At 42.0% G+C, this 14,140-nt stretch overlaps 1 protein-coding gene across 1 annotated transcript in view; it reads left to right on the top strand.

Annotated features, from left to right (window-relative positions):
* MGST2 (microsomal glutathione S-transferase 2) overlaps window positions 1-14,140 on the top strand; it is a 35,523-nt gene that overhangs the window by 3,314 nt on the left and 18,069 nt on the right. Inside the window, exon 2 of the mRNA XM_023513447.1 lies at window positions 7,071-7,170. Within this exon, the coding sequence (XP_023369215.1) occupies window positions 7,071-7,170 (100 nt within the window). The remainder of the gene's footprint in view (window positions 1-7,070; window positions 7,171-14,140) is intronic.

A 14,140-nucleotide genomic window follows, 5' to 3' on the forward strand; every position in this document is an offset into this window, starting at 1 on the left:
TGAACAATTGACTGACAAAAGGCTGATTAATAGAAGGAAAATATCAACCTAAAATAATCAGAAGGTCGAAATCTAGTTCAAAGAGTGTTTATTCAAGTGCAAATATTGAGCACTGCAGCCAGACAGTTGGAAGTTGCCTTGACAAAAGAGAGACTCAAGGTTTTTTTTTTTGTGTTATCAATAGAAATATATTTATTAAGTGGGGACATGCAACTTTTTGTAGACAATATGATTTGGTGGACTCTACCCAAAAGATGAACAAAATCAAAGTACTAGCACTTTTAGTAACCTGTTATAAAATAGAGCAGAATTTGGAAGAGAGATTTAGGGGTTGAATTTTTCTTTTTTTTTTAAACAGAGTCTCACTATGTTGTCCTGGATAGAGTGCTGGGGCGTCACAGCTCACAGCAACCTCAAATTCTTGTGCTTAAGTGATTCTCTTATCCCAGCCTCCCAAGTAGTGGGACTACAGGTGCCCTGCACAACACCCAGCTATTTTTTTTTGTAGTTGTCATTGTTGTTTGGCAGGTTCGGTCTGGGTTTGAACCCACCAGCTCCAATGTATGTGGCTGGTGCCCTAGCTGCTGAGCTACAGGCACTGAGCTGAGGTTGAATTTTTTAAATTAAATTTTTATTATAATCAGTTTGATTTAAGACTCAAGTTTTTACAGAAAAACAGGACAAATCAGAAGAGGAGGAAATTATAAGAGTTATTCATCAGAAATTCTCATTGGCTTGTAGAAATAACATTTGTTAGTGATTGGCTATACATGGTTGGACTATAGGGTGAGTCATTTTATGGAAACTTGACCTCAGTTAGTCCAAAGTCCAGCTAGTCCACGTGGAAAGGGACTTCAAGAGTTAATTAGCTCACGGAAGACTGAGACATACTGCTGTTATATTTTAAATGCCTTTTGGGGCTTGATCATTTAAAGGGGCTAGATAAAAGTTTTTTCTTTCTCCAGAGGCTTACAACATTTAACATGCATAGAACACAGGATTCACAGAATGATTACCCAGCCACCCAATAGGGTACAGAATCTCATATACCTGCTTCACAGAGGAAGGGTAAGGTGAGGAATGTAGAGAATTCTTTTGAGGAGTAGCAAATGATTTTTAGAGACAATGAATAGACCCAAGAAATAGATGTTAACTTGCATATGATTCTCCTTGGACCTATTTATTTATTTATTTTTTTTTGGCCAGGGCTGGGTTTGAACCCACCACCTCCGACATGTCAGTACCCTAACCCTTGGAATTTTAAAAATTATTTATTTTTTCTCTTTGGAATTTGAATGAGCTAGAAAAGCGGGAATCATCTTGTGATGAAGTCTATCCAGATGTGGCATTCCCGTTTTTTTTTTTTTTTTTCCTGCCATAGATAATGGGATTTCAGGGAGGGGATGGAAGGTTGTTGTGTGTGTCTTTGGAGGTCAAGTTTCTAGGTAGATAAGGGAACCACTGAATTTTCAGAGAACAGCCTTATCCTGTGCTTTGGGAGAAACACAAAGACCTTGTGGGTTGATTATTTAACTCAGCAATTTGGGGGGGTGAAATATTTTGGTTTTCTTCAGGGGACTCCATTACTCTCCCTATCACACATGTGTTTTTAAGGAGAAGGCAGACAGGAAAGACAGACAAAGTAAAAGGAGATTGTTCTCAATTGGTTTTCATTAACTCATAAAAAGGGAAATAAAATTGACGCTGTCCAGAAAAAGCTGTGAAATAGCTTTTCCATGCTTATCATGGTGTTCCAATGATAGTCATGGTCTCTCTGAGGTCTCTGACCTAAGGGTGTTACCGCCTTACCAGGTTCGTTGCCTTCTACTCCAGAGGAAGCCAATATACTAAGCTGGGGTTATAACAGAGAGAGTTTAACATCGCAGGTGCCATGTGAGGAGACAAAAGTTCTCAAATCCATTTCTCCAAGAATTTGGCAGAAAGCATTTTTAAAGATAGTTTGGTGGGCAAAGAGCTAGGGAATTGGATCTGCTGATTGGCTGGCGATGAACTTATTGGGTCAGGGTGCAGATAGTCTCTTCTTGTGCTGAGTCAGTTCCCAGGTTGCAAGACCAGTTGAGTCAGTTCCTTGGTATGGGCTGCTGGTGTGAGTAAGCCAGTCTACCAGAAGGCAGGATAGATGTCTCAAAGCTAGCCTTAGGTTTGACAAGGGTGATTGAAAAGAATCTTTATGATCATCAGCTTTGTGACTCCTGAGTAGTAAGTCTTAGGAGGCATGATGATGGCTCAAGGTAGAAGAGCCAGTAAAGTTTTAGCAAGAAAAGAAAGGTTTATTAACTATTAACAGCTTGCATAGCAATCTGGGCCTCACCTTAGTGACCGCAGGCCTGTGGGAAGCACACTTTTGGATATTATATACAACTTGGTTTCAAGGCAGTTGCCTGTTCTCTAATATGTTGGTTTTTGGAGTGCTCTTGGTTAAAAACTGACCAGATACCCCAAAGTAAGGTAAGCATGAAATAGTTAATTGAGATAGATTTACAGCATAAGAAAGTTTACAAAGCAGGATATGTTCACCATCAACAGAAAAACAGGCTCCCATTGTCAGGACAAAGAAAAGGCAAGGAGGTAAGCAATATGGCTGGTGGTTCTCTTCTATACTACCTAGGTCAGGCCTACCTCGTGGTTCAGGGGTCATCTTGGAACTAGAATCTTAACAGGGCATGTGGACCTCCCGTGAGCCTCTCTGAGAACCCATGGTGGGGGTGGGAGGGGTGGACCACATGCTAATTGGCCTGAAGGCTGTTCTTACCTTTAAGACTTTAGTACCTGTTGTTAGGCTACAGAATATTCTACGTCCTTTTGAAGTTGGCACACTAAGTTCTGATTGGTAGATTGGTAGAGTGATTCTATTATGATGTGAGCAAAACGACCACCACGGAAATCATCTTTAAAATGCCAATAAGGAACCTTTATTTAGACAGGCCAATCAGCTGGCTACCTTACACGTGGAGAGCAGCCTAGACCAGGATTAACACACAGTTTTTTTTTTGTTTTTTTTTAAGAGACAGAATCTCACTTTGTTACCTCGGTAGAGTGCTATGGTATCACAGCTCACAGCAACCTCCAGCTCTTGGGCTTAGGTGATTCTCTTGCCTCTTTCTCCTGAGTAGCTGGGACTACAGGCACCTGCCACAATGCCCAGCTCCTTTTTTGATGCAGTTTGGCCGAGGCCGGGTTTGAACCCACCACCCTCGGTATATGGGGCTGGCGCCCTATTCACTGAGCCACCGGCTGCCCATCATGCACAGTTTTTATAGGTTGGATGACGGAGCAAGCAAGCCACTGGATTCTGTGATTGGCACCTACAAAAGCAGATTTACGGCACTTGCAGTTACTTGGTTAAGCAAAGTAATAGTTATGCAAAAAATATTTTTAACTGCAAAGAGGTCAGCATGACCTTATCCTGCCTGCACGTGTTCCCAAGGAGTCAGCAAGGGCTTATCCTGTGTTTCCCAAGGCTTCTTGTCCCTTCTTTGTTTCTTGCAGGAAGGGGGAAAAGGGGAGAGTTGGACCCTTGGCGCACCATCTCAATTCCTCCTCTTCAGATGTGAGCAATCACATGGGACAGAATTAAGATGGGTGGCACCAAGATGGGCCTGAGACCCCTGCCTGTCCTCCTTCCTAGGACAGCCATTGCTAACTACCTAGCTAACATAAGCAATTAGAGGAAAGCACATGGGGCACAATGGCTGGTTATAACCACCTAAATATATTCCCCTACCACAGTTCCCATGTATGGTCCTTTATTAACTTTAGAGAGGGCGGTTTCAGGGGAAGAGGAGGTTTCTACCCCTTGGGGCTAGTGCTGAGCCCGGCTGAGTCTTCCTTCCTGAGGCTGGGTTGGATGGGTGGGTGTATTAAAACTCCTCTGCCTCTTACTGAAGCTCTTTGCTCACATTTGCTAGTGTCACAGACAAAAACCTGCCAGGTGCAATTAGCCTAGAGAAAGACTGCACCTTCAAAGCTCTTACTTGTTCACAGCTTCATTTTGGAGCTCTAGGCTCTTGTGTCATTCTTAATTTATAAAGTTAAGAGCACACATCCATTGGGGGGGGCCCCTAACATCCCTAAATGTCCTCCTCCTTCTGTCCTCCTAAGACAAAGACACAAAGGCTCTGACTAGCCCCACTGCCAAAGGTCACGTCAAAGGACCCTAAATTTCTGGGCTAGCTATGGAATTTTCCCAATCCCTACAGCCCCATATAAAAGAGAACTCTAACAGCCCCTGGGCGCAGATGCCATCTTTGCACTGCCCACGCGGGTCACCTTCACCTTCCAATAAACTTGGTCTGAACATCTCCACTCAGGTCTTGTCTCTGGGCGCCACTGCCTTGGTCTCCACTCAGGTCTTGTCTCTGGGCGCCACTGCCTTGGTCTCCACTCAGGTCTTGTCTCTGGGTGCCACTGCTTACACTTTTCAACATCTTTCACTGTTTCTATTTCATAGGTGGAAATAAGACTTTGCAAGTGTTTTCTCCAAGACTCTGAAGCAAGTTAGAAGTGATGGTAACAGCGGGTTAGGGTTAATAGATTAATAGATGCTTCCTTAATAGATTCACCCCCTTTTTTGGCTTGAGCTGGGCCCTTGAGCCATTGGCCTCTCCAGATTTATGCTGCCCTAGAAGGAAGGAACCCAGCGCTGAAAACACTCTGTTCTCCCACTGTCTTTATCCTCACTCTGCTCCCTCAGGCTGCAGTTAGGATGAGAAAGACTCCTGTCCTAAGCATTGACACACTTTAGATAGATATTCAGCTACAGCTTTTAAATCCTCAACAACAGCTTATTTGGAGCAGAAGGAGATCAGTGGAAGGAAAGCGGCCTGCTTGGAGAGCCCTTGCCAAGCCAGGATCGATATTGACTGACTTTGTCAGAGGGAAAGTAGTATCCTGTGTTGGTAGGAAAGCATTGCCCCTACTGCTCTAACACACAGAGAGGTTGACACTACAAACTTGGTATGAGATTTTAAAAGGGGGCCATTTTTAAAACATTAGCGAGTAGGAAATGGATATAGAAGTACTAACATATGTGAGACAGGGAATAGTACTGAGAATGGGTAAGAAAGTAACACTGAAGAAATAATCTGAAGGGGAATAATAGACCCCACAAGGTAATTATAGGGTGAAACGTAGGAAGATAAGGACAGGAGACAAGAACTACTGAATGTTCAGAGACTGACAAAGGGGGAAGTATGGATGGAGAGTGAAAGGGGTCCACAGAGCCAATCATCAGACGAAGGCCGTGTGGGGGTCAGGGTCGATAATCTAATGCAACTTCCAAACAGCAAATGAGAGAGAAGAAAGTCAGCCCATTTAATAACAGGGAAACTGAGTCAGGCCCTGCCCCCAACCTTCCTTCTCATATCCAAGCAACCACTCGTCTGCTTTATGTCACTATGGATTCATTTCCCTTTATGAGAATTTTATATAAATGCAATCATATAGTGGTACTCTTTTTAAAATTCTGCCTTTCATTCAGCATAATTATTTTGAGATTCATTCATGTTGCTTTGTGTTTCAGTAGTTCATTCCTTTTTTACTGCTGAGTAGTGTCCCATTGTGTGCATGTATTACACTTTCTTTACCCACCTTTTTTTTTCTTTTTTTTGAGACAGAATCTCACTATGTTGCCCTCAGTAGAGTCCTGCGGCTTCATAGCCCACAGCAAGCTCAGACTCCTGGGCTCAAGTGATTCTCTGGTCACAGCCTCTGGAGTAGCTGGGACTATAGGTGCCCACCACAATGCCTGACTATTTTTAGAGATGGGGTCTTGCTCTTGCTCAAGCTGGTCTCCAACTCCTGAAATAATCTGCCCATCTCGGCCTCCCAGAGTGCTGGGATTACAGGTGTGAGTCACTGTGCCTGGCCGACCCACTCACTCATTGATGAACATTCATATGAGTCAGGATTCTCCAAAAAACCAGAATCAACACACACACTCAGACACAGACACATACACACACAACACACACACATTGACTCGTACAGAGATTTACACACAGAATCCAGAATCAATATACACACTCAGACACAGACACATACACACACAACACATACACATTGACCTGTACAGAGATTTATTGGCATATGTGATTGTGGAACCTGGCTAGTCCAAAATCTGAAGAACAAATTGGCAGCCTGGAAATTGTGGAAAGAGGTGATGTTGCAGAACTGGGGGCAGAATTCCTTCCTCTACAGTGGACCTCAGTCTTACCTCTTTAAGGCCTTCAACTGATTGGATAAGGCCCACCCACATTATGGAGGGTAATTAGCTTTACTCAGAGTCTACCAATTTAAATGTTAATCACATCCCAGAGACATCTAGGCTGGTATTTGGTGAAATAAATAGGCACCATAGCGTAGCCATGTTGACACATAAAATTAACCATCACAAAGTTGTTCCTACTTTGGGGCTATTGCAAATAAAGCTGCTGGGACCATTTGTGTACAAGTCTTTGTATGAACGTATCATTTCATGGAACAACTGAGTCATATGGTTGATGTATGTCTAACTGAAAGAATCCCTCCAAACTGATTTTTGAAGTGCTTATACCATTTTACATTCCCACTAGCAGTGTATGAAAGTTCCAGTTTTTCTTAGATCTTTGTTTGTCTGTCTTTTTCAACTGGTCTGATTTGTCTTCTTTTTTTTTTTGAGTCAGAGTACTGTGGTATCATAGCTCATAGCTCAAAGAGTACCATGGTATCATAGCTCAAACTCTTAGGCTCAAGCTATCCTCTTACCTCAGCCTCCCAAGTAGCTGGGACTACAGATGCCTGCCACAATGCCTGGTTCATTTATCTTTTTAATAAGATGAGAGTCTCGCTCTTGCTCAGGCTGATCTCAAACTCCTGAGCTCAAGTATCCACCCACCTCAGAGTGCTAGGATTACAGGCATGAGCCACTAGGCCCAGCTGATATGATTTGTCTCTTGAACTTTAGACTTTTTGATAGGTATGTAGTGGTATCTAATTGTGGCCTAAATTTGCATCTAACTAATGACTAAGGTGTGCCACATCTTTAATAAAACATTCTCCTTTGCTTACAGGTTATTTTGCTTTGCATGTTGGAAAAGCAAGATCAAAATACAAAGTTACACCTCCAGCAGTCACTGGGTCACTAGAGTTTGAGAGAATATTTCGTGCACAGTAAGTACTGCCTCTTGTACCCATCAGGGATCTGTGTCTGCCACAGATTCACAATTTCTGACTAGGGGCAAGAGCTATGGAGAATACCCTAGATTCATTTGCAAGATCTGGTTATAACAAACCACTCTTTACAGCCAAGAGCTTTCTCGTGGTCCAGGAAGCTTGAAGAGTCCAGGGCATCAAGGCTTTACCCACCTCTACTACAAATTCTGCAGGGTATGTTTACAGAAAAGGCTGAGATCTTAGGAGAGACTGCTATGTCTCTCATGACAGCTTGGTCCAAGAGGCCCCCTCCAGCCCAGCAGTCTCAACTTGGATTAGATGTACTAGGATTTTCTATCTTTATTACTTTCTCTACTTCAGAGCAGAGGTGGATTAGTATTATCCGCTGCCCATTCCTCCATGAGCCATTTCCTAACATCAGAAACCGGTAACAATTAGAAAGCTTGCCAGTCCACACAGATTCGCGGTTTTTTTTTTTTTTTTATCCTTGCTTTTTTAGACCCACACAGAATGTTCCACCATGAACACCAGGAATTTGCCTGCTACAAGATGTGAGGGCTTCCTTTCTATTTCATCTTCCCAAATTAAGTGCTTTCAAAAACATTGCATGTTGGCCACTTGTGATGGCTCACGCCTGTAATCCTAGCACTCTGAGAGGTGGAGGTGGGTGGATCGCCTAAGCTCAGGAGTTTGACACCAGCCTGAGCAAAAGGCTGGTCTCTAAAAATAGAAAAACCAGCCAGGTGCTGTAGCAAGTACTTGTAGTCCCAGCTCCTCAGGAGGCCGAGGCAAGAGGATTGCTTGAACCCAGGAATTAGAGGTTGCAGTGAGCTGCGATGATGACAGAGTGAGACTCTATCTCAAAAACAAAACAAAACAGAAAACATTGCATGTATTACCATTGATGCTTTGCTGGGTTCTTTTGTAATATTTTGGGACTTTTCATTTATGTCTATGAGTGAAGTTGGCCTATATTCTTCCTTTGTTATATGGTTTTGTTTGATTTTGATGTCAAGATTGTACCACTTGCAAATGAGTTGGAGGAAGCATTCTGTTCTATCTCCTTTCTCAGAGAATTTTAATAAGGTTAGAAAAGCGTATTCCTTCAGAATTGTGTAGAACTTGCTTTTAAAATAATCTGGGACTGATATTTTTCTTGTGGAAAAATTTAAATTATGGGACTTGCATTGTTTAATGATTATTGGACTAGTCAGGCTTTTTATTACATCTTGAATCAATTTTGGTAGGTCCTGGTCCTTGAGATGACAACACTGGTCTCTTGGTTATCCATTTGCCCCAAGGAGGATTTTATAGACTATTCCCCAGGCGTCAAAGCGTGGAATAACGACCCCTGGTAGTACGGGTGATACTTTTAAGAGGTATACAGACTTGATTTTAAATAACATGAACCACAGGAGAAGTCATTCCCATTTCACTTATCTTTGAATCCTTATGGTTATAGCAAGCGAAAAATACTGGCTTGGTGCCAGTATGTAGAATGCCTCAAAATTAATATTTATTTTTATCAGAGGAATACATTTACATGATCTGAAATAAGTGGGATTATAAGTCTAATGACGACATGCAAGTCTTCCTTGTCCTAACCTCCCCTTACCCCATCTATCCCCACCGAGAGCCACTGGCTTCCATTTTGACTACCAGTTGGAGTGTTTACTTCCAAATGGCTAAACACTATGCTTTCACTGCTATTTATTGATCAGCCAATTTTAGGTATTGTCAACTGACTCCTTTTTATGGAAGGAAGAATTTCCTGCTCCTTCGTTTCCTCTTTTCCTTACCCCATTTACGGAGTTATGTTTTATCACTTCATTAAGGTAAGTTAATGCTTTTTTTTCTTGGACTCATTTCTGCCTGAGTTCCCCACCTTTCAGCTCCAGTCTGGAGGGGGCCTTTTGGTCCTGGTGCACTGCTCTTATCCTGGGACATCCTGTCACCATTCTGGAAATTTCCTTTATACCTCCTGACTTGGATCACTTATTTCCTGGATCTCATGTTCTCCTATTTATTAGTTTTCTGTCTTATTTTGGTGGTACACACTCTCCAGACCTTCCTGAGAGAGGGTAGATGGTTAGCAAGGTTTTGAGACTTTCCATGTCTGAATCTACCTTCCCCCTGGCTTGATTACACATATATTTCTAAGTTAAAAATCCTTAACCTCAGAATTTTGAAAAAATTTTAGTGTCCATTGATGCTGTTGGGATGTTCTTTACTTCTCTGATTTCTGATATTTTGTTTGGAAATTGTGAAAACTTTAGGATTTGCCCCTACCCCAGCGTTCTGAGGTGGGAATGGCGTTGTGCTTGCTGCAAGCATTTTTCTTCATGGTGCTGAACCCAGGGAAACCTTTTTCACAGCCTAAAAGTTCATGCCCTTCTGTCTTAGAATATTTTTTTAATATTATTTTTTTCCCCAACTTCCTTTTCTTCATTTTCTCTATTCTTCCATTCTTAAAATATTTATTAGCTGTGTGTTGACCTTCTGAACTGATCCTCTAGTTTTCATTTATCTTCAGACTTTCATATTTTAGATCTCTGTTCTTTCTGAGGAATTTCTAACTTGATTGATTTTTAAAATTTTTTCAAATATAATTTTATTTTTTCCTTTTACTGTTATTTGCATCTATTCTTATCTTTTTTTTTTTGGCCAGGGCCAGCTTTGAACCTGCTACCTCTCCTATATGTGGCTGGCGCCCTACTCCTTGAGCCACAGGCGCTGCCCTTTTGCATCTATTCCTGTAACATAAGGTTTTGTTCTTCCAGTTTCTTCTGGGATATCTTTTTGTTCTGTGCTACTTCCTCTTCTGGTTTGGGAGCAATTTGTTCCTTCTCAGTAAGGATAGTGTAGATGAGGCAGGGTGAGCTCATGTAGGGCTTACTGTGACCATGAGTCTGTAAGTTTGGTGATGCATCTCAGGTGCTTTGTTCACCTGGATATGCTCAATGACCAGAGAATCTACATCTAAACCCTTAAGTTCAGCACTACTCCCTGCATTTTTAAGCACGTGCAGCAAAAATTCAACACCCTTTTTGGGCCACCGACCCCACATCCAGCACCACTGTTTGGCCTGGGCACACCTACCAACCCCACCATTGTAACATGGGAATGGCACACACTGTGTAAAGTGACATCCTTCAGATGCTTGGTGACTTTTCATATATGCATACCCTTGGTGGCTTAAGCTGTTTCACTTATGTTTTTAAAGTGAACATGAAGATTTGAACTACTTGAGTGACTTTGTGGGATTTTCTGGGTCAAGTGAACCATCTTCACAGATCAGCTCAGGCTGCTTAGGGGAAGAGGAAGCTCAGATATAATTTTAATTTCCAAGAAGTTACTTTGCTTCTGTTTGGTTTTTTTATTGGTTGTTGCTATTAAATCATCACTTTTTTTGTTTCATAGATGCAATTTATTCTCTTATATTGAAGATCTTAATGATAATTTTAATGTATCATCTCTGTTTCTTTTTAGTGCCTTCTTGTTTGTCTATTTTGGCCTTTGTCCTTCATTTGTATCTATTATTTAGCTAGTAAATACTTAGTGAACACCTCTATATACTGAGCATTGTTGTAAAGTTCAGCCTATATTTGTGAACAAATCAGATAAAGACGCTTGCCTTCTTGGAGTTACCCGATAGGGAGAAAGACAGAAAATAAATAATAAACATCTAAAATTATTAGAAAGCCGTATGTTAGAAGGTAATAATTACTAAGAATAAAAGAGAAAGAAAAGCATTGTAAGAAGAACCAGGGTGGGTAGCTGGGGGTAGGTTGGGGTAGGGTAGTTGGTGTGGGCTCCGAGAGAAGGTAGCACTTGAACAAAGGCTGGAAGAATGAAGGTATTGGCCATGTGAGAATGTAGACAAAAAGCTCTTGGGGCACAGGGTATATAGTCAGGACAAAGAGCCTAAGTGGGAACATGTCTAATGGGTTAGCAAAGAGGAGAGGGCCAGCAGGGGTGGGAGGAGGTCAGGTCAGAGGTAATGGATGGCTGGACCATGTAGGGCCTTAAATGTCACTTTGGGAGCCTAATGCAGTGATTCACACCTGTAATCCCAGCACTCTAAGAGTCTGAAGCAGGTGGATTGCTTGAGCTCAGGAGTTTGAGACCAGTCTGAGCAAGAGTGAGACCCCATCTCTACTAAAAATAGAAAAACTAGCAGGGAGTGGTGGTGGGCAGCTGTAGTCCCAGCTATTCGGGAGGCTGAGGCAAGAGGATCAACTGAGTCCAGGAGTTTGAGGTTGCTTTGAGCTATGATGGTGCCATGGCACTCTACCCAGAGCAACAGAGTAAGACTGTCTAAAAAAGGGGCCACTTTGGGACTTTGGCTTTTTCTCAAAGTGAAATATAAAGTCATTATTTTGGGGTTTAAGGCAAAAGAGCAATATGATCTTATATTCTAAAAGGACAGCTCTCCACTTTGCAAAGAATAGTCTATATGGCAGCATTGGTAGAGGCAGAAAATTCCTTTAGGAGGCTACTACAACAATCCAGGTACGATGACAGTGGTTGAAGTCAGGGAGATAGCAGTGGAGATTCTGACTATATTCTGAGGGTAGAGCCCAAGAATTTCCTGGCCTAGTAAGTGTGGAGTGCAAGAAGAGTCAAGAATGACTCTTGGGTTTTTTGACCTGAGTATTCCAAAGGATGGCATTGTGATTAACTGAGGTGGAGAAGGCTGCAGGATGAGTCATTTTGGGGAGAAAATCAGGAGGTTCAGTTTTGACATGTGTCTGAGATGACTTATGCTACCATTAGGGAGAGGCCTTAAGCATTATGATCTACTATACTAAACTATTCAGATTGTTTATGATTGCATCATAAACTGACTAATATGGTTTTTTTTATAACTCCAAGAAAAGGTAGAGAGTTGGCAGCTGGATATACAAATCTGCATTTTAGGAGAGTGATCTGAGCTGAATATATAAATTCAGGAGTCACTGGCACGTGAAGATGAATTAAAGCCATGCGACTGGAGAAAATGTTTAAGAGAGTGGTTGTAGGTAAGGAAGAAAAGAGAACCAAGCCCTGAACTTGGAGCTTTCTAGGATAAGGTCAAAACAATGACAAGGGTCCAGCAAAGAGATCTGAGCAACGGAGATCTTGGAGGCTTTACTCAAAAGCCAGTGATTCTAAACTGGCTGTGCAAATTAAAGAAAGAGGCAAGAGAGAGTGAACTGGAAGCTCCCCCAGCATGCCTTGGGGTTACTAAGTGAGTGGTCAGCTTCGGGAAAGGGTGTTTGGTCAGGAGGCAGCTTTCTTCTGGGGATATAGGTCATATCATCTTCTTCTGGATGCAGGTCATCTTCCTTCTCTCTAGAGAAAATTCTTTAAATCTTCTCTGGGGCTCAGGAAGAGAGAGGTGCGGATAGGTATAGAGGCCTGACCTTGGTGAGTGTGGTAGGTAAAGGCAGGAAGGTTTTTCTGCTATGCACCATGCAGGTTCTCACTGTTTTAAGTAACAGCTTTGCCTCTACCATCTACTGTTCCTGGGGTTCCCCAGAGACCCTCTGGTTCAGTTTCACCAGACACTAAGTCTCCCATCTTCTGAGATGGGGGAGTGGGGGTCGAGCTGGAATGGAAGGTGGAGGACTGGGAAGTCCTCCTCGTGTGTTCTTTCAGCCAGCCTTCTGTTCCAGTCTTTGGGCTCTGTGGTACCTGGTACCCCAATTCCTGAGCCTCTCACAGTTCTGGGGGTAATGACAGTCTCAGCATTCTTGGTTCTTTCTTCTACAGGCCCTGAGCCCCTCTGCAAATTCAACTGTTCCTCTGTGCACTGGCCTTCTGCAGAAGTTTGTGAATGTCACTCTTTCACTGTGTCTGCTCCCATTCTCTTTGCTTTGATGACTTATATTTATTATTCATGCCTTTACTAGCATTTTAGAGAGGCTTCAGGAGTGAGAAGAAATAAACACGGGTTCAATTAGGTTTAGCAGGAAGAAGTCCTTGTAATACGTTCTTGACACCCTGTGAACGCCCTCGTCCCTGTTCAGTAGAGAAAGGGTCTACTACTTGGAGCCTTCAGCAGTCAGTAGCATCTAAAGAGAATCTAGCAGCTTTTTGTTTTTATTGAATTTATTTTTATACTTATCCTTTATTTAGAAAGTGATATTCTTTCTTCCCTGTGGTAATGATATAAAAAATGTGCCCCTAATTTAAGTTTTAAAAAAGTTGATTTATAGAAAAATAGTAAGTGGTACATGGAGAGGCTAAAATTTTGACAGTGATTTATGCGTGAAGTTTGAGGAATACCATGCTATTTATAAAAAATATCACAGGAGATTCCAGATCTTCCCACTTTGTCTTTCATGATCTGAGAACTTTTAGGGGAATGCTGAGTGTCCAGCAGGCTGAGCTCCTGGGCCATGTCTTAGTCCTATTTTCATTCTCATAGTTTCAACAAATATAATTTTCCATGAACTTATTGTTCTCATCCTCCTCTCCTATATCTGGACTCCTCTTGCCCTTGAAATAGAACTGGATACCATTTTCAAATATGTCTCTTAAACTACTATTTATAAAATTAGTATGGTATGCACACTCGATTTCTTAGAAATGTTTTGCTTTGTTTGATTAATCATAGCAGAATACAAATCCTGATTATGGTGGGGGTGGATTTGGAGCCCTGAAGTAATGTGAGGGGCATAGTAACCTTTCCCCTGGTTTCTCCCTGAAGGGTGAATGGGGAAGGCTTACTCCCTCCTCTGAGTTTCTTCTTGGATATTACTCAGCACTAGCCTAAGGTTTGGGATGAATCTGACCAAACCAGATTAGAATCATTGCTAATTAAGCTATTTAGATATTATCTGAACTAGTTAGGGCAAAATTCCCTTGGATAATCAGTTCATCCCAAAGCTTAATTGGTTATCTGTTCTTGGCTTCAAGGGTAGGCGCCACTGAGCTTGGCAAATTCCTGGAGGAATGTGCTTTCTTTCTTTTTTTTTTTTTT

Source organism: Otolemur garnettii, unplaced genomic scaffold (assembly GCF_000181295.1).
Source record: "Otolemur garnettii isolate 467f Iridium unplaced genomic scaffold, OtoGar3 scaffold00041, whole genome shotgun sequence".
In the NCBI taxonomy this organism is placed as follows: domain Eukaryota; kingdom Metazoa; phylum Chordata; class Mammalia; order Primates; family Galagidae; genus Otolemur; species Otolemur garnettii.